Source organism: Trachemys scripta, chromosome 8 (genome assembly GCF_013100865.1).
Source record: "Trachemys scripta elegans isolate TJP31775 chromosome 8, CAS_Tse_1.0, whole genome shotgun sequence".
Taxonomy (NCBI): Eukaryota; Metazoa; Chordata; order Testudines; family Emydidae; genus Trachemys; species Trachemys scripta.
In genome coordinates, this window is record NC_048305.1 from 238865 (window position 1) to 266514 (window position 27650).

The window sequence follows — 27650 nt, forward strand, 5'->3', positions numbered from 1 at the left end:
AATTTGAAGTCCCATGTTGGAGTGAGCTTTCCCACAGGAGGAAAAGTGTGGCCAAGCCCTTTAATAAATGTATTCACTGACTGATGAGAGAAAATTGTACATCCCTCTACAGGAGAATGGAATGCAGATACCATTGCCAAATGGACTTTGGTTGAAGAGATAGATAGTCCAGAGTGCTTTAAAGATAAGAAATAATCTAATATTGTTGGAATAGAGCATAACCTGACATGGAGCATAACCTTTAGTCTTTGCCAAATGGAAACTTTTTTTCTTTATGGGTGGTGTACGTAGTCCTAGTGGATAATTTTCTACTCCAAAGAACACTGCTCTGCACCTCTGAAGAACACTTATCTATTGAGAGCATTCAAATATCACCCAGGCCGTGAGATGCAATGAGGACTGGGTGTGAATCAGACTGTGACTCTGTGATAACATCTTCCTAAACTGGGAGTGTGATAAATTTATTATCTGAGAACCAAAACTGGTGAAGCCGAGCAAGAGCCACCAACATAACTTGAGCTTTTTCATGACTTATTTCCTGTAACACTTTTGGGATCAGAGGAAAAAGATACATAAAATAGTGTGACCAAAAAAAAAAAAAAAAAAAAAAAATCATGAATGCATCTATTTGAGATTGCTGACTCTCTCCTGCTCAAGAGAGAAATATCAGACATTTTCTGTTTAGAACTGAATAAATCTGGGGAAGCCACCACTCTTGGAAAATTCAATTTAGTACTGACATTTTAAATTTTCATTCATGGGAAGAGTACATTGTCCTGCTTAGTGAGGTTGCTAGACTATTTTTCTCTCCAAAAAGAGAAGAGCTGTCAGACTGATTGTGACACTGAATGCCCCATTCCCAAAATTTTATGGCTCCGGGGGGGGGGGGGGGGGGAAAAGAAAAAAATGGCTTCATCTTGCACCTCCCTGTCTAAGTCCTAGGAGGCCATGCAATTGTCCATGAGAACTTGGATTGAAAAACTGTGTGTAACAGGTAGAAATGCTTTGCAAGCTAATCTCATCACCTTTAATTTTAATACATTTATGTGAATCAAGACTTTTAGATGGGACCAGAGGCCATGTGTCTGACCATCCTCTATATATGCTCCCCAGCCCATCTTGGATGCAGCTGTTATCAAAGCTTTGGAACAATCAGAGGGGCAAAGAGAATTCCAGCACATATACTTTCTTCTGTCCTCCACCATTTCATCGAGGATAGAATTTGAGCTGGAATCAGCACTTTCACTGATGTATCCTGAATTGTTGGGCTGTAAACAGACTTGAACCAAGCTTGAAACAGTCTGAGACGTGACTGGGCGAATGTGGTTACAAATGTACATGAAGCTATATGTCGCAGAAGTTTAAGGCACATCCTTATTGTTGCTTGAGGGTAAATATTGAAGTGTAGAATCAGGTATTTTATTATCTGAAATCTGTCCAATAGGAAGGATAATCTCCCTGCTAGTGAGACCAGGAGCACCGATGAACTCTGTGGATGATGACAGAATCAGATTCAACATTTTAAAGTTAATCCTCAAACCCAGGGATAAAAGTAAATGCATCAGTTTCTTGGAGGACACTATGATCTGTGTTTGACTTCCCCTGCACAAGCCAGTAGTCTAGCAAAGGGTACATACAAAATCCTTGTCTGTTTAGATGGGCTGCAGTTACTGATAGGCACTTTGTAAACACCCTTGGTGCTGATGAAATTCCAGAAGATAGGACTGAGAATTGGTAATGACTCCCTACAGCCATAAAATGTGTATACCTTTCCAGGGGAGGGCAGGTGGGGGGAGAAGAGTACTGACACATGAAAATAAGCATCCTCTATCGAAGTAAAGGGTAATGAACCAGTCCATGGTATCCAACTGAAGCGGGAGTTACTACGTGGAACTTGGCATACCAAATGAATTTGTTGAGGTTCCTGAGGTCTAGAATCGGATGCAAGCCACCTCTCTTTTTCAATATGAGGAAATAGGAGGATATTGGAAAAGGTTTCTGTTTTCCCTGACATGCTAACTCTATTGCTCTGAGCTTAATCAGTCTATTTCCTGATGAACGGCACTCTCATAAGAATGGTCCCTGAAAAGGGGTGGAAAGGAGATATGTATTGAAATTGAATGGTATAACCATCCTTGATTACTTGAAGGACCCATCAATCTGTGGTGATTGCCAACCAAGCCTCCAGGAAACAGAAACCAAAGCATGAAGAAAAAAATAATCCCTGTGGATTAGTCCAAGATCCTTGACTGTTGCATCAAATACCACACTGCTAGATAAGTTAATGGAGGATAGGTCCATCAATGGTTATTAGCCAGGATGGGCAGGGATGGTGTCCCTAGCTTCAGTTTATCAGAAGCTGGGAATGGGCAACGGGATGGATCACTTGATGATTCCCTGTTCTGCTCATTCCCTCTGAAGCATGTGGCATTGGCCACTGTGGGAAGACAAGATACTGGGATAGATGGACCTTTGTTCTGAAGCATGGCTGTTCTTACGGAAGGATGCTCAGTTGGGATGTTGGATGTTTGTCCTTGTCTTTAGTCAGTAGGTCTGGGAAAAGCTGAATATGGCTGCACAGACCCAAGAACATCCAAAGAATGCTCAGGAATCAGAGCTAGGCCACTGAAGCAATCAGGATCACCAATGCTCCATCTTATTTGATCTTCCTCAGGATGCAAAGTAAAAGAGGGATGGGAGGAAATTTGTACATCAGCAGTTCTGACCCGTGAATGATAATGCATCCCCTCTGGAGCAGTAGGTGGGGAATTTCTTGTTCTCCTGAGACACCAAGAGATCTCGGCAGTGGGGTTACTGTCAGGCAAGATTTTCATATCACCCAGTCATGTAGTTCCCACTCTTGGTCTTTGAAGAAAAGTCTTTTGAGGCTGTCTACCAATGTGCTGTGCATCATTAGGAAGTGCACTGCTGAGATGGTGATCTGGCAGCTAATGCACCAGTTCCACAGATTGACAGTTTCTATGACAAGAGGTGTGACCCTTGCTCCTCCCTGTTTGTTGATACAAACCATTGTCAAGTTTTCCAATATGACTTGAACATGCAGGATTCAAATAAACCGTCGGTATCGTTTGCAGGCTCTGTGAACGGCACACAACTCCAGAATGTATATGTGCAAAGGGGATTCTTGGTGGGTCCAGATACCCTGTCTTGCATGTTAGTTGAGTCAGGTTTCCCATCCTCGCAGAGAGGTGTCTGTAATTAAGCTCCTTTGTGGCTGAGGGAGGGGCAAAGGGAGCCCCCCATGCACACCACCTACCCGTCTTCCACCAGGAGAGCAAGGTCAGAACTCTGTGGGGGCGCAAGATCAGTTTGTCCAGGCTGTGCTTGTTGTGCACGTAGACTGTCTGTAATCATGCCTGTAGACATGGAAGACAGTCTTCCGAGGGGTGTCACATGTATACATGGCCACAAGACCTAGGAAGTTAAAACAAGCTTGAACTATTGTCTGCATGTTCTGCCAAAGCTGAGTGAAGAGGTCCTTCATTGCCTGGAATCTGTTCTGCGAGAGGTATGCTTTGGCTCTGGTTAAATATAGGGCTGTTCTAATAAAATCTATAGTCCATGTGAGCTCAAATGTAGTTGTTTTCTACATTTACTTGGAGCCCTAAGAAATTTAGGAGTCTAAATAGGGATAGGGATGTTGTCTGTACTTCTTTATAGGACTTCCCCATGACCAGCCAGTCATCAAGGTGTGGAACACTGACAAACCCTGGTCATGTACGTGAGCTGCCACTACCAGTAAGATCTTTGTGAATTCCCTTGGTGCCACTGAGAGGCCAAAGGGAAGCACTCTGTATTGGTAGTGGTCTAGGGCCTACAGCGAATCTCAGGAATCTGTGTGCAGCGTGGATGTCTTTGTGGAAATAAGCATCCTTTAAACTGAGAACTGTGAACCAGTCACCCTTGTTTAGTGAGGGAATTATAAAGACCAGCATGATCATTCTGAACATGAGTGGCAGATGAAGACATTCAGCTGTCTGAGATCTTGTATAGCTTCCAGCCTCATTTCTTCTTGGGAATAAGGAAATATCTTAAGTAAAATTATTTTCCTCTGTGCTACGCTGTACTGGTTCTATGGCTCCCAAGCGTGACAGGGACTCTACTAGTCAGAGCATCCTCTCATAAGAGGGGTCCCTGAAGAGGGATAGAGAAATGAATGAATGGGTAAACGCAACAGGTGGACTAACTTGCAGCTCTTGAAAGTCCCATCAAAAAGATTCTTTAGTGGGAGGCTGAGGCTGGAAAAAGAAAAAAGGGAGGACATTGCGTTTACGAGGCTGAATTCTCCAGTGTTTCCTAGGCAGTTCCATGGCTCTTTGATGGTAGAATGGTTGAGGAGCTGGTTGTTGTCTGTGATACAGAGCCTTGGGGTTAGTGCTGGAGTATGTACAGATATCTGCAAGTGAATGGTTGCTCTTAAGTCTTTGATGGAATAGAACAGGGGTAGCCAACCTGAGCCTGAGAAGGAGCCAGAATTTACCAATGTACATTACCAAAGAGCCACAGTAATTCATCAGCAGCCCCCCCATAAGCTCCCCCCGTCCCCCGCTCCCAGCGCCTCCCGCCCACCGGTTGCCCCGTCAATCAGCGCCTCCTCCTCCCTCCCCACACCTCCTGATCAGCTGTTTTGTGGCATGCAGGGGTCTCTGGCGGAGGGGGGGAGGAGTGAGAGCATGGCAGACTCAGGGGAGGGGGTGGGAAGGGGTGGAGTGGGGGGAGGGCCTGTGGCAGAGCCAGGGGTTGAGCAGTGAGCACCCCCCAGCACATTGGAAAGTTGGCGCCTGTAGCTCCAGCCCCAGAGTCGATGCCTATACAAGGAGCCGCATATGGCTCTAGAGCCACAGGTTGGCCACTCCTGGAATAGAAAGGTTCACTTGTTTTCTAACCGAATAGGTTATTTCCTTCAGAAGGCAGATCCACCACTGTGGATGGACTTCTTTGGGAAATCCAGAGGACTGGAGCCACAAGGCCTATCTCATGACTATGGAAGTTGCCATCAAGCAGGAGGCTGAATTTGATGCATCCATTGAGGCCTGGAGGTTGATCTAGCTAGAATTATTTACTTTCATTGATAATTGGTTGGAACTGAAGTCTATCTTGAGGGAGTTTGTTGGTGAATTCCAAGAACTTATTGTAATTAATGAAATCATACTGCAGCATTCAAGCTTAATAGCTTGCTATGTGGAACAGTAAGTTCCCCACAGTGAAGTTTTCTCCTAAAGCAGTCTAAATGTTTGGCCTTATCAGTGGGTGCCAACTTGGGTGTTTGTTTCATTTGGAGACAGCTTACAAAACTAAAGAGTTCAGAGTCGGGTGTTAAGGTGGCAGATTACTAGTTCCTCAGGTGGCACAAAATATTTCTCATGCTTCCATTCTGAAAAGAACAGATAAGTGGCTGCAGTATGCCAGGCCATCATGGCTGATTCAAAGATGGCCTCATTAAGTGGCAGTGCCACCTTACTGGGACCAGCACTCTGGAAAATATCCAGTAGCTTATATAGGGTGTCCTGTACTTCCTCCAGGGGGCCGTGGAGTGTATCCATATTTCTGCTCAGGGAGACCTGAAACTCTCTGTAGTTAGGCAGTGACAATGAGGCCGATGTGATCGCTTCATTTGGGGACAAGTATGATAACCTCACAGTGGCAAGCGGTGCCACCTAGTCAGCTTGCTCCTCTTTCTTAGATTGTTTCTTAAGGGGCTGAGGTTCTTCCCTGTATGGGGCAAGCTGTCTTGACTCCTAATGTGACCTTATAGATTCAAGCTGTCACATAGTGGGGTCCCTGGGACCCATATAAGACCAGTATAAAGGGATGTAGCGGAGAAGAGGTGGTCCCTGTGGAGAAGGGTACCGCTGGTCTTGAACTGGGTAGTCCCCCTGTAGCAGGGTGGACACCCGCTCCTGCCTGGAAGGGCTTGAAAGCAGCCCTGGAGAGGGCTGCAGCTCTAAAAGCTGGGCTGATTGGGAAAGTGGCCACAGCTGGGCCACATCCCAATCAGGCCACAGCTGGCCCGTATAAAAAGACTGGGAGCCAGGAGCTCAGGAGTCCCTCTAACTGTAGAGGGAGATGGGCCTGGCTGCAGGGAGCTAGAGACAGGGTACCTGAGTGGAGCAGGGCTGGGGAGCTCCAGCCTGGAAAGCCCCAGGCTGCGGCCTACCATAAGGCTAATAGGTACTGGGGGTTGCAGGGGGCAGCTCACGGGTAGGCAGTGGCAGCAGGTCCGAACCCCTTTGCCTGTGACGAGTGGCTGATACTGCAATCAGCCCCAGTGAACAGGGGCTAGATAGAGACTGGGCAGTAGCCGAACATTGAGGAGAAGTGGGGTAGGGGTTCCCTTGGGAGGGAGACCCAAAACTGTGGGGGTACTGCCAGGGGGCAGCACCCCAGACAACAGGGCACCGGGTCCAGGACGGACACGGGGGCCAAGCAGCAGCGGGTGCTCCGGAGGTGGGATGAGCTAATTCCCGGAAGTGACCAGCAAGAGGCGCCGCAGGGGTGAGTCCGCACACTTACACCCCCCACGAGAGAGGGAAGGTGCTCATGAGATCTTGGAGCCTCTGTGAGGGCTGACCCCTATCTTGGGGGAGTTGGGGAAGCTCTCCCACTGACTGAATGAAGAGGAAAAGGAAGCTTCTGTATCAACTGGCAGTGCCATTGGTATGGGAGACCTTATTGTGCCTCAACTGTACCAGTAAGTTTAGGGACATCCCTGGTTAGGACTGGATCTGACAGTGGCCTTGTCTACACTACTGGGGTAAGTCGACCTAAGTTACGCTACTCCAGCTATGTGAATAATGTAGCTGGAATCGACGTAACATAGGTCGACTTACAACAGGCGTCTTCACTGTGCTGTGTCAACGGGAGATGCTCTCCGGTCGACTTACCTTACTCTTCTTGGGGAGCTGGAGTACTGGAGTTGACTGGAGAGCACTCTGCTGTCGATTTAGCATCAATCTCCTGGTAGTGAAGACAAGCCCAGTATCAGCGATTCTGGGGCTTGTATAAATAGTAATGTCCTCCACAGTAGTGCATCTAACTGGATACTGGAGAGTGGAATGGACTTCTGTCTCACTGGTGCCACCAGTGTTATTGTCTTCAGATAAGCCACAGTCCTCAGTACCAACTCCTTCCCTCTCAGCACTGGTATCCTTTGCCAGAGGATGGTCCAATCCCTTCAACTAAAGACAGTTTGGGGAGCAGGTTTGCCCCTGGGTGACAGGACACCAGTACCATATGCCTTGTGAACTCCTGACACTCCCATACCAGCACAGAGACTCACCTGACTAAGAGGTGTCAGGAAGGACGTCCTCTCTTTTTGCATAAGAGCTTGGGAAGGGGATTTCTCATGTTTCCTATGGGAGTGCTTGCTCTTACCACCCTCACATCTGCTTGAGACGGTCTAACTGTGCTCTGATGTTAGAGCCAGAAGCCAACATCCTCGCAGAGGTACTTCTCAGTGTCTCTGGCCAATGCACGGGGGGGGTCTGACAGGTCAGGAATGGACGGTGGCCTCATTGTGTGGTCCATGAGGAATATTCCAAGCCTGAATTCATGGGCCTGACAGGTTCATCTAGGAAAGATCTGGCAGATATTGCACTTGGCTTCACCAAGGCAATAGAGGAACATATTGTGGTCCTCACTGACCAAGAAAGCCTGGGAGCAGGCCATGCAGATCTTGAATCTAAGGATCCTGGGCATACTGGGGACCTTGTACAGGTGGGTGTCCAGACACAGGGGACCCTCATAGCCTTAAGAACTACTAATAATCTTTTCATCAATAGCCAAATGCCAGTTTTATTTCTCAGAAGTTTAATTTGGTAAATTTGCTTATATAATTTTAAAATGTTAAAAGCTGCCCTGTATCCAAGATAACTAAACCAATAAGTCAATTGCAAATTAAGAGTCAGATCCAGTTAGTGCAGTGGCTCTCAAACTTTTTTTTAAACTGATGACCCCTTTCACCTAGCAAGACTCTGAGTGCAACCTCCCCCTTATAAATTAAGAACACTTTTTTATATATTTAACACCATTATAAATGCTGGAGGCAAAGCAGGATTTGGGGCGGAGGTTAATAGCTCTCAACCCCCCATGTAATAACCTCGTGACCCCCGAGGGGTCCCGACCCCCGGTTTGAGAACCCTTGAGTTAGTGAGCTATAGAGGCTTTGCACTGCTCTGTTTCTTGTTCATGTATGTAATCCGATTATTAAAAAAACAAAATTCACACAAAAGTTAACCTAGGGAGAGATTGGCTAACCATTCTAAACATGTTAAACTGTCTAAACTAGTTGCTAAGTGGTATTTCAAATTATGCTAGATAACAAGTATTAATATGATTAAAATAACACCCACCCACTACCTCTTTCTCCCCCCCCCCCCAAGTCTAAACACGGCATTAGATCCTATAGCGCTTAAACATCTAACTGCCTCAGAAAGCACTACAGTCCACAAGTTACGAATACCCTGCTAGTTGCTCTGCCAGCCATTAACATCTCTTGTCTCAAAAGCTCTCCTGAGGAATGCAAGCCACACAGATTAAGTATACCCAGGGGCATTTACAGACTCTGCAAGAAATCTCAGCCAGAGACTACAGCCGCATCTACACGACAGGCACTATAGCAGCACAGCTACAGCATTGCTGCTACGCCACTGTAGTGAAGACATTTCCGACATCAACAGGAGTTTTTCAACTCTGTAGGTAATCCACCCCTCCGAGTGGGAGCAGCTAGGTAGACTGAAGAATTTTCCCATAGACTTAGCTGCATCTACACCAGACATTAGGTCAGCATAGGTTAGAACTCAGGACTGTGAATTTTTCACTGACAGTACTAGCTACATTGACCTAACTTTTATGTATTGACCAGGCCCTCAAGAAACAATCTTTTATGAAGTCTTCCAGGGACTCTGCAGACTTTATAAAGCCAACAGGGTTCAGAGGTTTGAAAAAAATAGTTCCAAATTTAACCCAAACTTTTCCAAGTTATATCAGAGAGATTCTTATCAGGGACCTCATAATAAATGAGCTAAGCTAAGGGCTGGTCTACTTGAAAACATTATGTCAGCATAATATGTCACTCAGGGGTGTGAAAAATCCACATCCCTGAGTGGCATAGTTAAACCAACGTAAGTCCTTGTGTAGACTGCGCTAAGTCAACTGAAGAATTCTTCCATCAACCTAGCTACTGTCTCGAGGAGAAGGATTACTTACACTGTCGGACTGAAGTGCTACAATGATGCAGCTGTGCTGCTGTAGCATTTTAAGTGTAGACAAGCCCTAAGATGTTTTAAAAAATGAGACCGTTTCGGGGGGGAGGGGGGGAGTGAAAAACCCAGAGGTTCTCACAACTTCAAAATTTACATAGATCTTGTCCAAGTCCCCTCTGCACCTTTCCCAGCTCCCATGTTTTTTTCTGGATTACAGCTCCTAGAAATTTCAGGCAGCTTAGTTGGCAATGTTAAGAGGTGGCTTTGCAACAAAAGGTTTATAGCAAAGATATCCACAATCTCAGTTATGAGATGACTTCCCTACATAGTGTCACTGTTCTGGCCAAATACTTACCAGTGCAGGCCACTGTGCCAGTGAGATCTGAGTTCCCTGAAGTAGAACTGGATCACTTCGAGGAGCCCATACCAGTGACCCTTCCAGCAGCAACACTATGACCTCTTCAGCATGAACTTTCACCCAGGCATGTTGCTTCCAGTTGCAGCCATCAAACTCCACAAAGATCTACAAAAACATATTTAACATGTTTCAGACACTGTAGGTGGGTGGAAACCCTACAAACCCACATGGATAAAGACTTCAGCTTTAGTCAGGAAAATTAGTATCACTTGAGAACACATGCTTCATATTGATATTAGATCGTCATGTCTGCTTAGCTACCACACACATTACCAAAGAGACAAATCGGAGAAGTGCATGGTGACTACAGAAAATTGGAAAGAGTTCATCTCCCCCCCAATACCCCACCAATTTCAGGTATTGTATCTTTCCATGAGATATGAAAGACATGCACCAGTTGCCCCCTTACCCTAAAAATCCAGCTGGAAGTAACACACTCCAAACAGGCCTCTCAAAGATCATAGAATTATAGAACTGGAAGGGACCTTGAGAGGTCATCTAGTCCAGTCCCCTGAACTCAAGGCAGGACTAAGTTTTATCTAGACCATCCCGGACAGGTGTTTGTCCAACCTGCTCTTTAAAACTCCCGATGATGGAGATTCCACAACCTCCCTGGGCAATTTGTTCCAGTGCTTAACCACCCTAACAGTTAGGAAGTTTTTCCTAATGGCCAACCTAAACCACCCCTGCTGCAATTTAAGTCCATTGCTTTTTGTCCTATCCTCAGAGGTTAAGAACAACAATTTTTCTCCCTCCTCCTTGTAACAACCTTTTATGTACTTGAAAACTGTTGTCCCATCTCAGTCTTCTCTTCTCCAGACTATACAAACCCAATTTTTTCCAATCTTCCTTCATAGGTCATGTTTTCTAGACCTTTAATCAAATATATGGATTTTTAACGGCTTTCAAACCCACCCTAAGTTTCCAACAGATTTGCCCAACTGTTATGATAAATTGTTACAAGTGCTATTCAATCAAGTATGTTTCATGTCCAGAGAGCATACTCTAAATGGGAAATTCTTCTCTTACATTGGGTGGGCACTGCTATTCCATTCTCTAAAATATGGACACACACTTCTGTCAGTGTTTGGGATTATCCAGATTTATCTACTCACTAGAAACTTTGTAATATATTAAGCCTCCCCTAAAATACAATTGCAGTGCACTTTAACATATTAACCCTCAATCTCTCAGGTAGCATCCCTGTTTTTCAGCCAGGTAAATGGAAGTACGGAGACACTGAAGTGACCAGTCTGAAGTTACACACTGAGTGGCGAAGACAGGAACAGAATCCAGGAGTCTCAGTCCCTAATCTAACCACTAAAAGGACACTGCCTTCTGTAACGAAGTGGTCTCTGGCGGGACACAACTAAGGGCTTGCCTACATTACCCGCTGGATCGACGGGCAGTGATCGATCCAGCGGGGGTCGATTTATTGTGTCTAGTCTAGATGCAATAAATCGACCGTTGAGCGCTCTCCCATCGACTCCGGTACTCCACCAGGGCGAGAGGTGCAGGCGGAGTCAATGGGAGAGCGTCTGCCGTCAACTTACCGCAGTGAAGACACCGCGGTGAGTAGATTTAAGTACGTCAACTTCAGCTACATTATTCACATAGCTGAAGTTGTGCAACTTAAATCACACACACACACACCCCACCCCACCAATATAGACCAGGCCTGAGAGTATCAATTCAGGACAAATTGCTTAGAGCAGGGCAGTTACAGCCCAAGGCTGGGTTTCCTTTATTACTAAGGCACACCAAACCAGCCAGAGAGGACTTTGGTTTTACCCCTCTGGCTAACCAGAAGTCATTCAAGCAATTCCCTCAGATACGCCAGTTCCTTTGTTTCACTACCAGCACCGCTCCTTATGGGGATGACTGGTTATGAAAACCAATACCCCAGTAAAAGAAAAAAGGTTCTCCCGATCCCAAAGGACCAAGCCCAAGACCCAGGTCAATATACAAATCAGATTTTAAATCACAAATCACAGTTGCCAATCCTTTAGAATCTAAAGGTTTATTCATAAAAAGAAAATATAGATGAGAGCTAAAATTGGTTAAATGGAATCAATTACATACAGTAATGACAAAGTTCTTGGTTCAGGCTTGTGGCAGCGATGAAATAAACTGCAGGTTCAAATCAAGTCTCTGGAGTACATCCATAGTTGGGATGGGTCATTCAGTCCTTTGTTCAAAGCTTCAGTTTGTAGGAAAGTTCCTCCAGAGGTAAGAAGCAGGGTAGAAGACAAAATGAAGTGGTTTCCAGAGCCTTTCATATCCTCTGCCATGTGGAGCTCTCCCAGCGCTGCAGGTACTCCACCTCCCCAAGGGGATTAGCTTACAGTGCTGGGAGCCACTGTTTACACTGGCGCTTTACAGCGCTGTAACTTGCTGCGCTCAGGGGGCTGTTTTTTCACACCCGAGCGAGAAAGTTGCAGCGCTGTAAAGCACCAGTGTAGCCAAGGCCTTAGAATCAAACACATTGAGATACAAGTACACAGCCAATATTCATAACTTCAAATACAAAAATGATACACACAGACAGACAGCATAATCATAACCAGCAAACTACAACCTTTCCATAGACACCCCACTTGACCTCCTCTGTACAAGACCTGGTGCAACCATAGGACCCTGGTTGCAACAATGATCCATACGGTCACAATTCATGTCAACAACATCACACCTTCTCAAAATCAAACACTAATGCTGCTGCATTCCAAGCTTTTGGGTATGTCTACACTACAGGGACTATACCAGAATAGCTAAGGCGCCGTAGCTATGCCACCATACCTCTATTGTAGACACAGCTTGTCAATGGAATGGATTTTTCCATCAGCGCAGTAACACTACCACCCTCCCGAGCTAGGCTGATGGAAGAACGCTTCTGAGAGTGCAAAACATCAGTGGTATGTTGTACGTTACAATCAAGACTTTTACTAATTGACAAAACGTTCCTGAGGGCCAACAGCGAAGGACAGAAGCTGGAGACCACCCATGCTTCCCCACCTCTCATCAAAAAAAGCTCCTGAGCTCCACAGGAGAAATAATATTTGTAGGTGCTCCCCTAAATAATTCCTAGACTCCCTTAGCACCTAAGAATTCTACATCACTAAAATTAGCTATGCATATATAGGCAGCCCTTTTATTTAGGACACAAATATTAGTCAGAGTGACGCGTCGGTGCACGCAAGCTACCTTCCCTCAATTCAACCTATGAAAGCCAATTTTCACTGGAATACTGAATGGCACTTCTACTCTACAAGAATTTGCACCCTGCCAAATTTCTACTTTAGAAGGGCTGTTAAAAGTTGCCAAAATAATTTTTCCCATTATACATTTCTTCCCCCTCCCCTCCCATCATTTTCAGATAGCTGAACTTTTTGTAAATTTTTTTAAAAAATAATTTCTCTGGTGGAGATCAAGGCTAGAAAATTCTAGCTCAGAAGGTGAGAAGTTTCAAGAAGTTATAAGCAACAAAGTGGTGGGAACAGTTACTATTTCTGACACGTCCTCAGTGTTTTCCCTCTTCCTTTTTCCTTCATCTTTGGATACTTAATTTAGACATGTGTGCAGCCTGTACAGTTTTTGTATGTAACTATAGAGAGCTACACAATTTTTGGTTCTGAACCAGTATCAAACAGATTATTTTTCTCATGAAAATCTGCTAGCTAGCTTCTCCAAGGTCAACCAATGCAAGGGAGAGGTGGCAGAGGCTACCATTCCAAACAGTGGAGCACAATAAAGAAGAAGCTAACCAGCCTGAGACCAACAGGTTGTACTCTCAAGTGTCCACATTCAAAGCGTAGAAAATAAGTTCTTTATTTTGCCCCAAATGGCTGGCATTGAGTATGCACAAGACAGAGAATGACTTGTAAAGACTGCCTGAAATACTTGTGTGGATTGATTGCTGTGTGGCTATAACAAAGATACACATACACCAATAATCATATTTTCAGACTATTTGCAAAGTGATGTATAATGCAGATTCACATGGAGGCTGTTCAAGACAGCAAGAGCTGCACAGAAGGAAGCTGATGCCAATAACATGGAGATTGTGCAAAGGGAAGAAGAGACTCTTGCAAGGCAAGCAGAGGAGAGAAGTAAAGACAAAGCCAAGAAGATCTGAGAACAAAACATAATACACTCTTCACATGTGAGAGGTGGAAGGCAGCAACATACCGCACATGCTGGAATGTCAAGAAGCCATGGTGAGGGTGCTGCAACCAGAGAGACGTTTTGGGTGTCCAAACACCTTAATTTGAATATTTATTACATCTGGACTTGATTTATCCAGATATATATTTTAAAAATGTTTTCAGAGGTTTTTAAGACAATTAGATCTCGTCTTCAGTTCTGAGTCTGAAGAAGAAATTTATTAAATAATATGCTAAGGCCTTGACTACATTAGCCTTTATTCTCCCAAAGTTTCTCACCATATCTACCACTGATGGGGTTACTAGTCTAAACAAGGACTCCTGCTGCCAGTAGCATTTTTACACTGTAACTCTGCTCACAGCAGGTATAAGAATACCAATGGTGTCTTGTTTATACTACCTGACTGCTGGTGCTGGGAAATTTTGTTGAAAGAGACTAGTGTACACAAGTCCTTAGCAAACTATAGAAACCAACTGCCGCTGCTTGGGGTGAGACAAGCAGAGACTTGCTCAAGTTCCTGAATTCCCCACCCTATGGAGTAAGTGTCCCTTAGGCTCTATCCACACTAAACAGTTTCTAATAAAGCTTATTCTACCAAGGATTATGAGGAACACAATTTTTGCCGTGTAGAGACAGCCTGACAAAGCTGTATAACCCTTTGTTTAGTTTATTGCAACAAAGGGGAACACTAAAGAGCCAATAAAGTACTAAAATTGAGCTTGCCCCTTTTTTGCATCTTTGTGATGTATGAAGGCAGCTGGAAGGCCTGAGAAGACGACAAGTTCTTTTTCAGATGGTTACTTACATTAGCATTCAGGTCTCATATACCATGGAAGACCATGGTCTTTGTCAACAGTAGGTTTACCCCTCAACACCGCAGTTTCTCACCAGTTATTCAGCTCCATACATAGCAGCAATAGGAGGAGCACACATGTAAACAAGACACCAAACAGATACACTGGTTTTACACCACATCTAGAGGAGTGCTTGGAGACAGAGCAATGGGTTACCCCAGCGCTCTGTGCTTTCGCCAACCCTATTCAACCTTTACATCAATGACCTGCCAACAACGGAGTCACAAAAGTTCATTTACGCAGACACCATCTGTTGTGGTACCCAGGGCCAGACGTTCCACGAGCTTGATGCCACCTTAAACCAGGACATGACAAAGTTAGCTAACTACTGTAAGACTTTGTGCCTCCAGCCAAGCGTCATAAAAACAGTCTCCAGTTTGTTCCATCTTCGTCACGCCAGCGCAAGCAGAGAACTAAATGTTTATCTGAATGGTCAGAAGGTGAAGCATGAAGTAGAACCGGTCTATCTAGGTGTGACCATGCCCACCTGAAGAAGACAGCAGCTAAATTTAAGATGCGCAACCATCTTCTTAGCAAACTGGCAGGTTTGTCATATGGTGCTCATGGTCCAACTCTGCGGATGTCAGCTCTTGCCACCTTGTATTCGGTGGCGGAGTACTGCACACCAGTATGGAGCCAACCATCACACAACAAACTGGTGGTTACACAGTTACCTGCCGCCATGCGTATCATCTCCAGCACCCTGCATCCGACTCCACTCCCATGGCTCCCAGTTCTGAGTAATATTGCTCCTCCTCATATCAGACAAGAGGTTGCCACTGGCAAGTTACTGGAGAAAGTACTCGCCAACTCAAGCCTGCCACTGCACAATGACCTTTTTAAACCACCAGCTGTATGTTTGCCATTACGTCGCCCATTAGGGTCTCATCCACCACACCAGGATGTTAGGGCGGAAACACTCTGGCGAGAGGAATGGATATCTGTTATAATCCCAAACCAGTCCCTCGTTGCCAACTCCACAATTTGCCCGCCTGGTTTTGACCTGCCCCGTCGCCAATGATCCCTGTTAGGTTCCGGACTGGGCAAGGTCTCTGTGCAGCCAACCAGTATCACTGGAGCCTTCGTGACCACCCTTTGTGCAGCTGTGGTGCAACACAGACGATGATGCACGTTGTCGATGAATGCCTGCTGACTAGATTCAGCGGTGGCCTAGAAGAACTGCATCGCATCACGCCACTGCCATCACTTGGCTAGTCGACTATGCAGACGCTAAATAAATAAATCTAGACATGGTACAAGCATGATCATATGGTAGTAAAATCATTGGTAGCCTGTTGGTGCTCTCAAAAAGGTCTAAGGTAAATGCAACCTAAGGTAAAACAAGCAGAAAAAATTTTACATTTCAGGTCTTTATATAACATGCAAAACGGAAAAACATACAAATGACATTCCTAAAATTGAATCACCTTAATTATGTAACTGTCTGAAATTTTACCTGTTGAAATGAAGGATGTTCCAATAGTTAGAGGCTAGCCAGAGACCCAGTTCAATTTCCTGCCTTCACAGGCTTTCTGCACAACCTTGATCAAGTCAATTAAGGTTTGTCTACACTAGCAACTATAAACGTGTCAAAGCAGGATTTTGTGCCATAAACCGTTATCCAAACGGAAACCCTGGAAGCACGTTTCTGAAGATGAGCAGAGGATGAGTAGACCTAAGTACCTGAGGCATGTGGGTAAGTGAACACTTAAGGGGTGTAGCACGCCCCTGTAACCACGCGTTTGCAGCGTGGACTAGGTTATGGGGCCTGTACCAGGACTCAATTTTCAGCAGTCCTGCACTTCCAATTCCACAATGCACTGAAATCTTTTCTTCCTGACCCTTACTCAATCTATAAAAGGTACCTATCCCCTGTATGCTCCCAGACTAGTGTGCTGTTCTATAGGATAAGTTAGTTAAAAGAGAAAAAAAAATGTGTAGGTCACATGAAGTGCAAGTTTTGTTAGTAGTGTTGGGAAGGCCTTGAAAGAATGTGGCTTAATTAGAAAAACTGAACCTGAAAGGTAAATGATAGGACAGGAGGAAAAGTCCTCAAAAAAAGCCTTTAAATTATAGAAGATGGTTACAAACTGGTTAAAAGTTGTTCTGTAATGAACCTTTAACATACCAATGTTATCTTATGAAAGAGGCCCAGTCATAAATTTTGTCTTCTTCAGCCTAAGAAAAAGGGTCAACTCCAAGCTGCACAAAACTGGTTCTTAGTTAAAGTCAGCAATTGCATCACTTGTTTGTTAAGAGGTATAAAAAGGTGAGCTTTTAAAGAGTTCATTACTAACGTCTGTCTGTCCATGTTGGACCCAGCCAACATGGATTTCAGTATCCTGAGCCTACTCCTGTTATAAGCAAAGATCGGATACTTACAACTGTATGTTGGTATGAGTGTGATGTTTGCTTAAACATTTATACGGGTGCTTTAAATGTGCATTAAATAGCATTTAGCCTTTGAAATCAATAAAGGAATTTATAGTTAAACTAATGTCTGGTGGTATCCTGCATAAACAATATCAACAAAATGTCCAACATGTATTAACCACCTCAGAACAACAACTTCCTATTATACTATTTTCACAGCAATACCAATGTACCATGAAAGAAGCGCCAAAAGCAGTCGCTTGGCCCACCAACAATACCTGGGAACTCAATATCAGGGCAGACTACCTTCTACTCCACAATTTTGGACGGAGCAGTTGAAATATTCACCTTTACAGTGAGATTACAGAGAGGCTGGCACAGGCAGACATCCACCGGACAGCAAAGCAGTGCAGGGAAAGAATGAAGTATCTGAAGTTCCTGTACTGGATGGCTAGATATTCCAGTCAGTCAGGCTGGGGACATCACTGTTTTTGAGGAACTGGACCAGGTGCTGTCCAGCACCTCCAATACTGACCCTGAAGTGCCTCACGATGTCTTCATAAAGCCAACTGGCCTCACCGTCTGGCAGAGCACAGGAGGGAGAGCGTGAAGAGGCAGAAGGGATCATGGAGCTGCCTTCTCTAACCCCTACCCTCCCCCAAGACAAGATGGGCAATGAGGTGATTCTCCACCCATATCTGGAGAACCCTGTTACTAAAGCCAGAGAATGACTATAGGGTGGAATGGCGCTGCAGCAGGAACCAGAACCCAAGGCTGGTAAGTCAAAGTACTCCAGTCCTCCCAACCAATACATCCTCTCGTACTGCTAAATGCCCAATTGTAACATTGAGAGTATTTGAATATGCAACTACTTTTGTCGTCCTCTTCTATATGGAACATAAGAATGGCCATACTGGGTCAGACCAAAGGTCCATCCAGCCCAGTATCCTGCCGACAGGGGCCAATGACAGGTGCCCCAGAGGAAGTGAACCTAACAGGTAATGATCAAGAGATCTCTCTCCTGCCATCCATCTCCACATGGCATGCACTCCTCTGTATCTGTGTGTCATGGAGTTCCTTGCTGAACTGTGACATTGTCTGCCCCATCCCTCTCTTGCTCAAGCAAAATAGTTATAAAATCAATCGTTTTATTCATTTCAGATGAACAACAACTACAGAGTATGTGTGTTTCAAAAGCAAATTTTTGAAAACACTTTGCAAATTAGAAATCATTGTGCCCCAGGGTCTCTCAATTAATCTGCTACTCGGACAAAGATGGTCCCCAAACCTTGCAACCCACATGGAGTCCTGCTTGGTAGGAAAAAAAAAAAAAAAAACACTCTTAGCAAAGGATCTGCTACTTCAGCACAGATCTGTTTCAGTTAAAAAAAAAAAATTATGCTGCCTGTCCCATAATCTGCTCTTCCCCCATACAACAGGGAGTTTCCACTTGCCAAAGGGAACAACATTCCAGAAAAAGGGGTTACTTGGCGCTTCAAAACTAGAATTCTTCAAGATGTGGTCCCTATGCATATTCTACTGTGGGTGACAGACCTGCAGTACTCAAAGAGAAGAATGGTGGCAAGGATATAGGTACTGTGGCCGCTTGCAGAACCATCATCCCAAATAATGCATCGGCAGAGGAGGCAGCTTGGACCAAGGCGTAATGTCTTCTGAATCCATGGATGGAATACCATACTTCTGCCTCACAAATGATAAGCAGAGGTACTTCTTGTAGCGACACTACTGAGGCTGGCTATGCTCTCAGAGTGAGCCTGTACCACATGCAGGAGAGGAAGGATTGCCAGTTGATAAAGTAGGATGCACCCAGAGATCCACTGGGAGATCCTCTGGGAAGTCATGGAATAGCCTAGGTGACTGATCTGTTTTGTTCTCTGTAGGTAAGAGTCCAAAGCTTGCCTCACATCGAGGGAATGAAGTCTCTTTTCTACACTAGAGACTTCAGAAAGGTCACAGGTAAGGGGATAGTCTGGTTTATGTGAACTTCTGAAACAACTTTAAGGAGTGAATTTCGGGTGTAGTCATACCAAGACCTTGTCTTTATTAAATCTAGTACAAGGAGTATCTGCCATTAGGGTCTCGCCTTCTAGCTCACATACCCATTTGGCAAGGTGATGGCAACAAGAAAGGCCACCTTCATAGATAAGTGAAGCATCGAACAGGTAGCCAGAGGTTCAAAGGGTGGCTTGGTGAATGTTTAAAGCATTAAATTAAGGACACAAAGACTCACCCAATGTAGGCAGGATTGGGGAGGGATCCCTTCTCTTAGAAGATCTAGGAGGGGATTTACTCTTATGTTTGTGAGTGCCTAGCGATACCAACTCCTGATTCAGGCAGAGTTAGGAAGCTCCCTCCTCAATGTCTCAGGCCAATTTACCAGGGAGTGTGAGGGGAATCTCCTCAGCCTGGAACTGACAGGCCTCATGGCACACTCCATTAGGTGCCTTCAAAGCCAGAGTTCTTCAGCCAGATGAGTTTAGATGGGAAAGCAGCAGCACACATTTCACTTAGTGGAGATGTGAGCTTCTTTGACGAAAAATGGTCGTCACTGACCGAAAAGAAGCAGGGGCAGGAGGCACAATTCTTAAAGCCCAGGAGCCTAGGCATAAATCTAAGTCCCACTCCAAGAGGCCAGAGGATTCTCCGTAGTGAGGATTCTAACTAAGAGTATAAAGTTTTTAAATATTTACAGAAAAGAATGTTGAAGAGGATCAGTTCTAGACACCAGAGGATGCTGACTCAGGTCATGCAGTGGTAAGAAAGTGCTGGAGAGGCATCAGTATGCACGGCCCCTTACACCCTGGATATGGAACACAAGGTGAGCAACTGCACAGATGTGGACCAACTGACACTACTTGCCTAGTAATCTCCAGTCTCAGGTGCATGCATACCCATGGTGGAATACACAAGGACCAGCACTCAAATAACCTTCACTAAAGGTACTGTAGTAAGAGCACATTCCTCTCAGTGGAAAGTTTAAAAAAAAAAAAAAAAAAAAAAAGCTCGATATTTGGCCCCTTCTGCATGCACTGTCCCACAGAGACTCATACAGAAAACACCAGCTGGAGCAGGGGGAAAAACAGCTGCTGCTAGATGGCAACCTGGATGTCAGCTGCCTTGTAGCAGTACAGTCTGGGTTCTAGAGCCATGGGGCCTTACAGATACTTTGAAAACCAGTGCGCAAGATGCTGGCCAACCTTTAAAGGAACAAAATAGAAAGAATTAACATGGCCCCTAGAAGAAATTTCCCTATTTCACCAGAAGCCCTTCAAAAGTTATTAAAATTTAAAATTTGTAAAACCCTTTAATACGATAAAATGATTTGTAGCGATTAAAAACAGTAATAAATTTCTCACCATTATTTGTCTCTGCTATTTGCTTATGGGCTGCAAAAGTTGAATGAGAACCAGGTGGAGACAAGTTACATTCATGGAATCCTCAAAACTATCAAAATTGTGGCCTTCTACAGCAAAATCATGCTATATAGGAGATTTCTCAGCTATTTCCAAAGGCCGAAAACATAATTCTCTGAATTGGCAGGACCTTTGGCTCCCGACAGCAAAACCATACCGGCATGAGGACAGGACCAGAACCCCAGAGAGGGAACAGCCAGGAACAGAAGGGCTATAATGATTAGGGGTATGGAACAGCTTCTGTATGAGGAGAAATTAATAAGACTGGGCCTTTTCAGCTTGGAAAAGAGACAACTAAGGGGGAATATGATAAAGGTCTATAAAATCATGGCAAAAGTAAATAAGGAAGTGTTATTTACTTCTCGTAACATAAGAACTAGGGGTCACCAAATTAAATCAATAGGCAGCAGATTTAAAACAAACAAAAGGAAGTATTTCTTCACACAACGCACAGTCAACCTGTGGAACTCTTTGCCAGAGGATGTTGTGAAAGCCAAGACTATAACATGGTTCAAAAAAGAACTAATAAATAATAAATGGAGATATACCTCATAGAACTGGAAGGGACCCTGAAAGGTCATCGAGTCCAGCCCCCTGCCTTCACTAGCAGGACCAAGTACTGATTTTGCCCCAGAGCCCTCAGTGGCCCCCTGAAGGATTGAACTCACAACCTTGGGTTTAGCAGGCCAATGCTCAAACCACTGAGCTATCCCTCCCTCCCCTAGATAAATTCATGGAGGATAGGTCCATCAATGGCTATTAGTCAGGATGGGCAGGGATGGTGTCCCTAGCTTCTGTTTGCCAGAAGCTGGGAATGGACAACAAGGAATAGATCACTTGATGATTACCTGTTCATTTCCTCTGAGGCACCTGACAGTGGCCACTGTCGGAAGACAGGATACTGGTCTAGATGGACCTTTGGTCTGACCCAATATGGCCGTTCTTATGTTCTACAAAGGACCTGCTTCCTGGAATAAAGGAGGAGGAGCCAGAAGCATCAGGATTTTCTCAGGGCAAGTGCCCTTGGCTAGGAGCAGAGACTGTTTGACCATTTTTTTGAGGAGGAAAGACATAACAGAGAACAGGAGCATTCCTTATCGAATCCATTAATAAGGATGGTGGCTGACAGAGTGCAGTGCCCGCCTGCCTCCTCATACTCCTCTGCCTCCAGCTGCTGCTGTGGAGTGTGTGCATCCTCCTCTAGAAACTTTTCCAATTGGACAATACTGGGGCTTCTGGAGTCCAAAAACTGCAGTCTATCAGACACTGAAACCCCGCAGGACGTGTACCTGCTTTTCCTCAAGAGACATTTACAACCAGTATCCATCCCCGTCTGAGGAGAAGAGGAAGGGGACAGGGCCAAAGGCAATAACCTGTGAGTAGTGTTCATTATGCACAACAATTATTTTTACAAAATAGCTATGTTTAACACAAAATATTACATCAAAATTTTTCTAATAATTTTACTTCTGCAGTTTTGTTAGTGGTTTATACATGTCCCTATTTACTGTTTAAATGTTTTCCTTTGACAAAAAAGAGAACCATCATCTACCTCTTAGTGTTAATAAAGTTTATAAATTTGTTTTAAGTGTTTCCCCTCTCTCCTGTGTATGGCCACCTTCCTTTTTGTTTGAGTCCCACACATAAAACAGTAAAGGATAGAAATTAGGTCTTTCTCTGTTTGGATTTTTTGCCTGCATGGTCAAACACGTATACATATATATGTACACACACCAAACGCATACAGGCAATCAGGCAGAGACTGCCAGTTCTCTGTACTGAAACTACTCTGTTAGTGAGAAAGAAGGAATGCTAAAGGCAGAAGTGGTATTGAATATTTTGTCAGAGCTGTACTTTATGTAATATTTCAAAATGAACTTTGGTTAACCTTATGAATATGGGAGTTGTTATTGGGTATTCATCTTTTATCACAGGAAATATTAGAAAAACAAGGTACAGCTAAGTCAAAAATATTTATTCATCTGGAATTTAGGTAGTACCTACTAGTCACTTATGTGAGAAAAAAAACCTTGATAGCACTGGCATTCTGGAACAACCCTGAACATATATAAGCCTGGAAATTCAAAAAAGAGGTAGCTAACTTAGCTTTCAACTCTTCCCTTTGTTGCACAAAACGTACAGAGGAGACTACTTTTAAGGGAATTTCCACAGACTGAAATTTTAATACACCTTTCCAGATATTTATTATAATTAGCCATAATGAAATCCAAATACACTCATCCACTATTATAACTGCTATCAAGACTTCTTGCCTGAATTTCAGTGGTCCATTTTCCCATAGGTGCACATCCCTGTCATCCGAAGAATCCGAAGAAGTGGGCTGTAGTCCACAAAAGCTTATGCTCTAATAAATTTGTTAGTCTCTAAGGTGCCACAAGTACTCCTGTTCTTTTTGCGGATACAGACTAACACGGCTGCTACTCTGATCCCTGTCACTGTCTCCATTTGAGACCAATTAGGTGATTCAGTTTTGGATCCCCGATTCGCTAGCCTTGTTAGCATGTCTAGTCTAGTAACTTATGTTTGAGTCAGTGTTCTCTACTCCCATGGATTTCATAGATCCTATTACACACAATAATCAAAACCGTTATAGTTTACCACTAAGACCTAACCAAAAATTGTCGGGCGGATCCCTGTATTTCCAAGCTTTGCTCCTTCAACTTGGTGTCCCTCCTATCCCAAATTGGGGATACTCTCTCCTGGCTAACCTTATGTTTCTAACAATACTTTTTGTGGCCATTCTCTCCCATTATCACACACACATCACCAGCCTCCCTTAATTTTTCCATTATTGCCAATTTTTCTTGTTTTACAAACCAGATTTATCGCTTTTTTTAATTGTTCAAAACTGTTGCCAATCAGATTAGAATCCCTTTTCCCCATCACACATTTCATACAGAGCTATACTTGCAAGCTCATGGTGATCAGCTTCCATCTTCTTCACTACTGGCTGCAATCTCTTTTGGTGCACAAACCTCCACAGGTCCTCTGCCAATTCAGGTGGAGTGTCTTAGTTAAGCCCAAAGCAGACGGTTAAGAGTTACAAAGGGATCTCACAAAACTAGGGTGACTGGGCAACAAAACAGCAGATGAAATTCAAGGCTGATAAATGCAAAGTAATCCCAACTATAGATGCCATCATCTGTAAATTAGCTTCACAGCCGTAGCCGTGTTAGTCTATATCAGCAAAAACAAGTAAAGGTGCCACAAGTACTCCTCATTGTTTTTGTAAATTAGCTCATAGACTCATAGACTTTAAGGTCAGAAGGGACCAGTATGATCATCTAGTCTGACCTCCTGCATGATGCAGGCCACAAAAGCTGACCCACCCCCTTCCCTTGACTCAGCTGTTGAAGTCCCCAAATCCTGTGATTTAAGGACTTGAAGTCGCAGAGAATCCTCCAGCTAGCGACCCCCGCCCCATGCTACGGAGGAAGGCGAAAAACCTCCAGGGCCTCTGCCTATCTACCGTGGAGGAAAATTCCTTCCCGACCCAAAATATGGCGATAAGTAGAACCCCGAGCATGCAAGCAAGATTCTCCAGCCAGACCCTCTGTTACCACTCAGGAGGAAGCTGCGTTAAAGATGATAAAAGGAACATGTCTGAACATGCAGGATCTTCAGGTTGGTAAACTTTCATTTCATACTTCTTTCTTAAGGACTGCCTGTCTTCCTTCTGGACTATTCTTGAATTCTCATGTTTGAGCAAAAAATATAGTTGTTACTCTATGGTACTATCATTTTTGATGCAGTTGTGATAAAAAATAAATAGCTGAAATAGGCAGATCTTCCTTTTACAATTTCACCTTTAAAGTAGTACTGAGTGTCAGTGAATGCAATGAGTAACACTAAATGAGCAGTATGGTAATAATAAACAAAATAAGTCAATGCAGTTATTTAAGAGACTCCATCCTCAACATACAGGATTCTGAAGACTAGCCACCTTCAAGATCACAATCATTTTCTATAGTTTCAGAGTTATCTGCCAATTATAGTGTTTCAGTCACAACATGTATGTCACATAGCCACGGTATATCACCTGTAGCAAAAAGAAAAAAAAAAATCTCCATCATCCAGAAGCAACCATAGATAAGTCTATGATAAGAACCAGCAGATTACAAAAAAGAGGTAATTGATTACAAAATTGCCCAGTTTGTTTATGCAACAAACTCCTTTCCGTATGATTAAGAACGCACACTTCATTAACATGGTTCAGTCATTAAGACCAGGATACAGTCCACCCAACAGAGCAGATGTCGCAGGCAAATTGCTGGATAAAGTGTATGAAAGAGAAATTGAGCAGTGTGCAAAAGGTTTAGAGCGTAAAATTGTTAACCTGAGTCTTGATGGGTGGAGCAATGTCCACAATGTGCTTGTGTGACAACAGAAGAAGAGAATGCCTTCCTTACAGAAACAATTGATGCATCAGGAAATGCGCACACAGCAGAATACTTACAAGAAGTAGCAGTAAAAGCTATAACAAACTGTGGGGAAAAATTCAAATGTCTAGCATGCAGCTTGGTCACAGACAATGCTGCAAATGTATCCAAGATGAGAAGAAATTTAGGAGAGTGAAGAGCATCCCAAGCCAAAGACTTCAGTGTTCCAGAAATAAAGGCTAATGTTCTTGAAATCACAAAATACTTCTGTAACAACCACTTTGCAGCAGCTGCTCTGAAAAAAGTGGGAGGAACTCTAACTTTCCCACAAGACATGCGATGGAACTCAGTAGTGGACTGTTTTGAGCACTATATCAAGAAGTGGCCTAATCTGATGAGTTTGTGAACAAAATCGTGAAAAAGTAGATGGCACTGTCAGAGCCAAAGTTCTCAACATTGGGCTTAAGAGAAATGTTGAACACATGCTGAGTACCCTGAAGCCTATTTCTGTAGTCCTGAACAAAATGCAGGGAAATCATTTTATTAATACTTGTAATTTAACTCTGTCATTGCATATTTCTCTTTTTAAGATCTCACTCAGTTACTTCCAAATTTCAACAGCGTCAGCAATAAAACAGCTAATGGAACAAGCACTATCTCCAGCTCATTTTCTTGCAAATAGTCTCAATACTCGGTACCAGGGTCAAACCTTAACTGCTGAAGAAGAGTAGTTGGCTATGACATGGACATCCAGCAATCATTCCTCCATAATGCCAACTATAATAAACTGCAGAGCCAAGGGTGAACCATTCAAGAAATATATGTTTGCTGATGATGTTTTAAAGAAAGTCACATCAGTGAACTGGAGGAAGTCAGTTAAACACTTGGATTCAGAGACTGTTGAAGTGATAATCTCACTTTTAACAGCAGTAGCTTCTGCTGGTGTAGAAAGTCCAAAGGAAGAAAATATTCTAATTCATTTCAAATTGAGAAATTGTTTGGGACCTGGAAAAGCAGGAAAGCTTGTTTTTCTTTTCCAGATTATGAACAAACAGGAAAACGAAGGTGAAGACGACTCAGTTAACTGCAGAAACCAATGTTTTAAGTTTCTCACGTTGACCTGGCTGATAGTCAATTTAATTTGTTTTGGTTTTTTTTAAACAAATATTTCATGTAACTATTTTAGTTAAAAACAATTTTAACAAAAACAAACCTGATTTTAAAAAAACTTAAATGTTTAACTAAATTCAAAAATTCATATGCTTGTTTTGTTAAAATACTATATGTTTGCTGTTGAAGAAAAAAATCCAGACTACATAACATTGTTTTATTTAACTAAAACAACAATTTAAATGTCTGTCTGTTGATGTTCTCCTCCTACCAAAGCATGGCAAGAAAATCCTCCAAATATTAATGATTAACCTGTTGCACTGGAGCTATTTATGAAACCATTGAAGCAGATAGTTCACCTCCCAATTACCTTTGGTAAATGAAATAACCAAGCAATCATTCATTTTCTGATACAGCTGTAAAACTAATGTGAAAAGTTTTCAGAATAAATCATTTAAAAAAATGTATAGTGTGTACCTTCTAAAAATGAAACCTACATCTCCGAGTTGTGAAGAATGTGTATTAAGGTTATAACAACCACAAAGAATGCACTTTTATGTAGAAATCCATGATTAAATTGAGTCTTCCTGACTAGTGATTTAAATCAATTTGATTTAAGTAAAATCCACCCTCATACCTTGCATGTGCTTTTGTTTTGGGAAGTGACACGTGCTTGTATTTTGGGTGGAGGCTTGCTATTATTTCAGCTTTTTGGTTCCATAAAAGAACTTAATGGCTCTCTTACCATTATCTTAACGGAAGGGGAACGGTTATGCTCACCCCAGAATATATTACATAATTTTCTAATGTTAATTTTTCATATTAATTTCTACAGTTGCCACCATGATGGTTTCATGATCACTATAAATATTTGGTGTATGCAATCCGGTCAAGTGACAAAGACCTCCAGGAGGTTGCATCATTTTGCACTCCTCAACAATGCGTCATGGTTTGTGGCTGCCCACATTGACGTAGTGGACTGCCTCTAACACACCACTGAAATTCTGCTTCAGCACAAATTCCATGTTCAGTACGAAATCGGTTAAGAAGGCTCCATCACATTTGCAGTAAATCAAACCCAGGTTGATGTTGAGTGGGGTCTGACAAGAGTTATTTGTCACTTTCTCTGCAGACTCTAAAGCTTGCCACATGTCCTCTATTGTCAACCTCTCAGCCAGTAAACTTAGCCACAATAGGCAATGTGAGGACAGATGACCATGTGGTGGATTAAACAAGTCTTTAATTAACAGTAGATATGGCACATCACACAATTTTGTCACAAGCTTAGCTACGCTTTCCTCTCTGCAAGCACTGGGAAGAGCAACAGAGAACCAGTAACCATGGTAGAGGAGCCCTGTCAACACTGGTTCTCCACTTGCTAAGTAACTCCCTGCTCTCCATGTGTCAGTATATAATGCCTGCATCTTTAACTTTCACTCTATGCACCTGAAGAAGTGAGGTTTTCACCCATGAAAGCTTATGCCCAAATAAATCTGTTAGTCTTTAAGGTGCCACCAGACTCTTTGTTGTTTTCGTAGATACAGACTAACACAGCTACCCCCTGATACATGGTAGAGGAGTATATTTAAGTGTGCCTGAAATAATACACATGGTGGAATTAAGCTGTACGTCAATCATTTTTGTGCAAGACGAGTGAGCCTATACTGGAGGGCAAT

The 27650-nt window shown here is 43.4% G+C and overlaps 1 protein-coding gene across 1 annotated transcript in view; it reads right to left on the reverse strand.

The window, feature by feature from the left end:
- KDM3B (lysine demethylase 3B) overlaps positions 1-27650 on the reverse strand; it is a 103206-nt gene that overhangs the window by 69907 nt on the left and 5649 nt on the right. The window contains exon 2 of the mRNA XM_034780458.1: positions 9580-9747. Within this exon, the coding sequence (XP_034636349.1) occupies positions 9580-9747 (168 nt within the window). The remainder of the gene's footprint in view (positions 1-9579; positions 9748-27650) is intronic.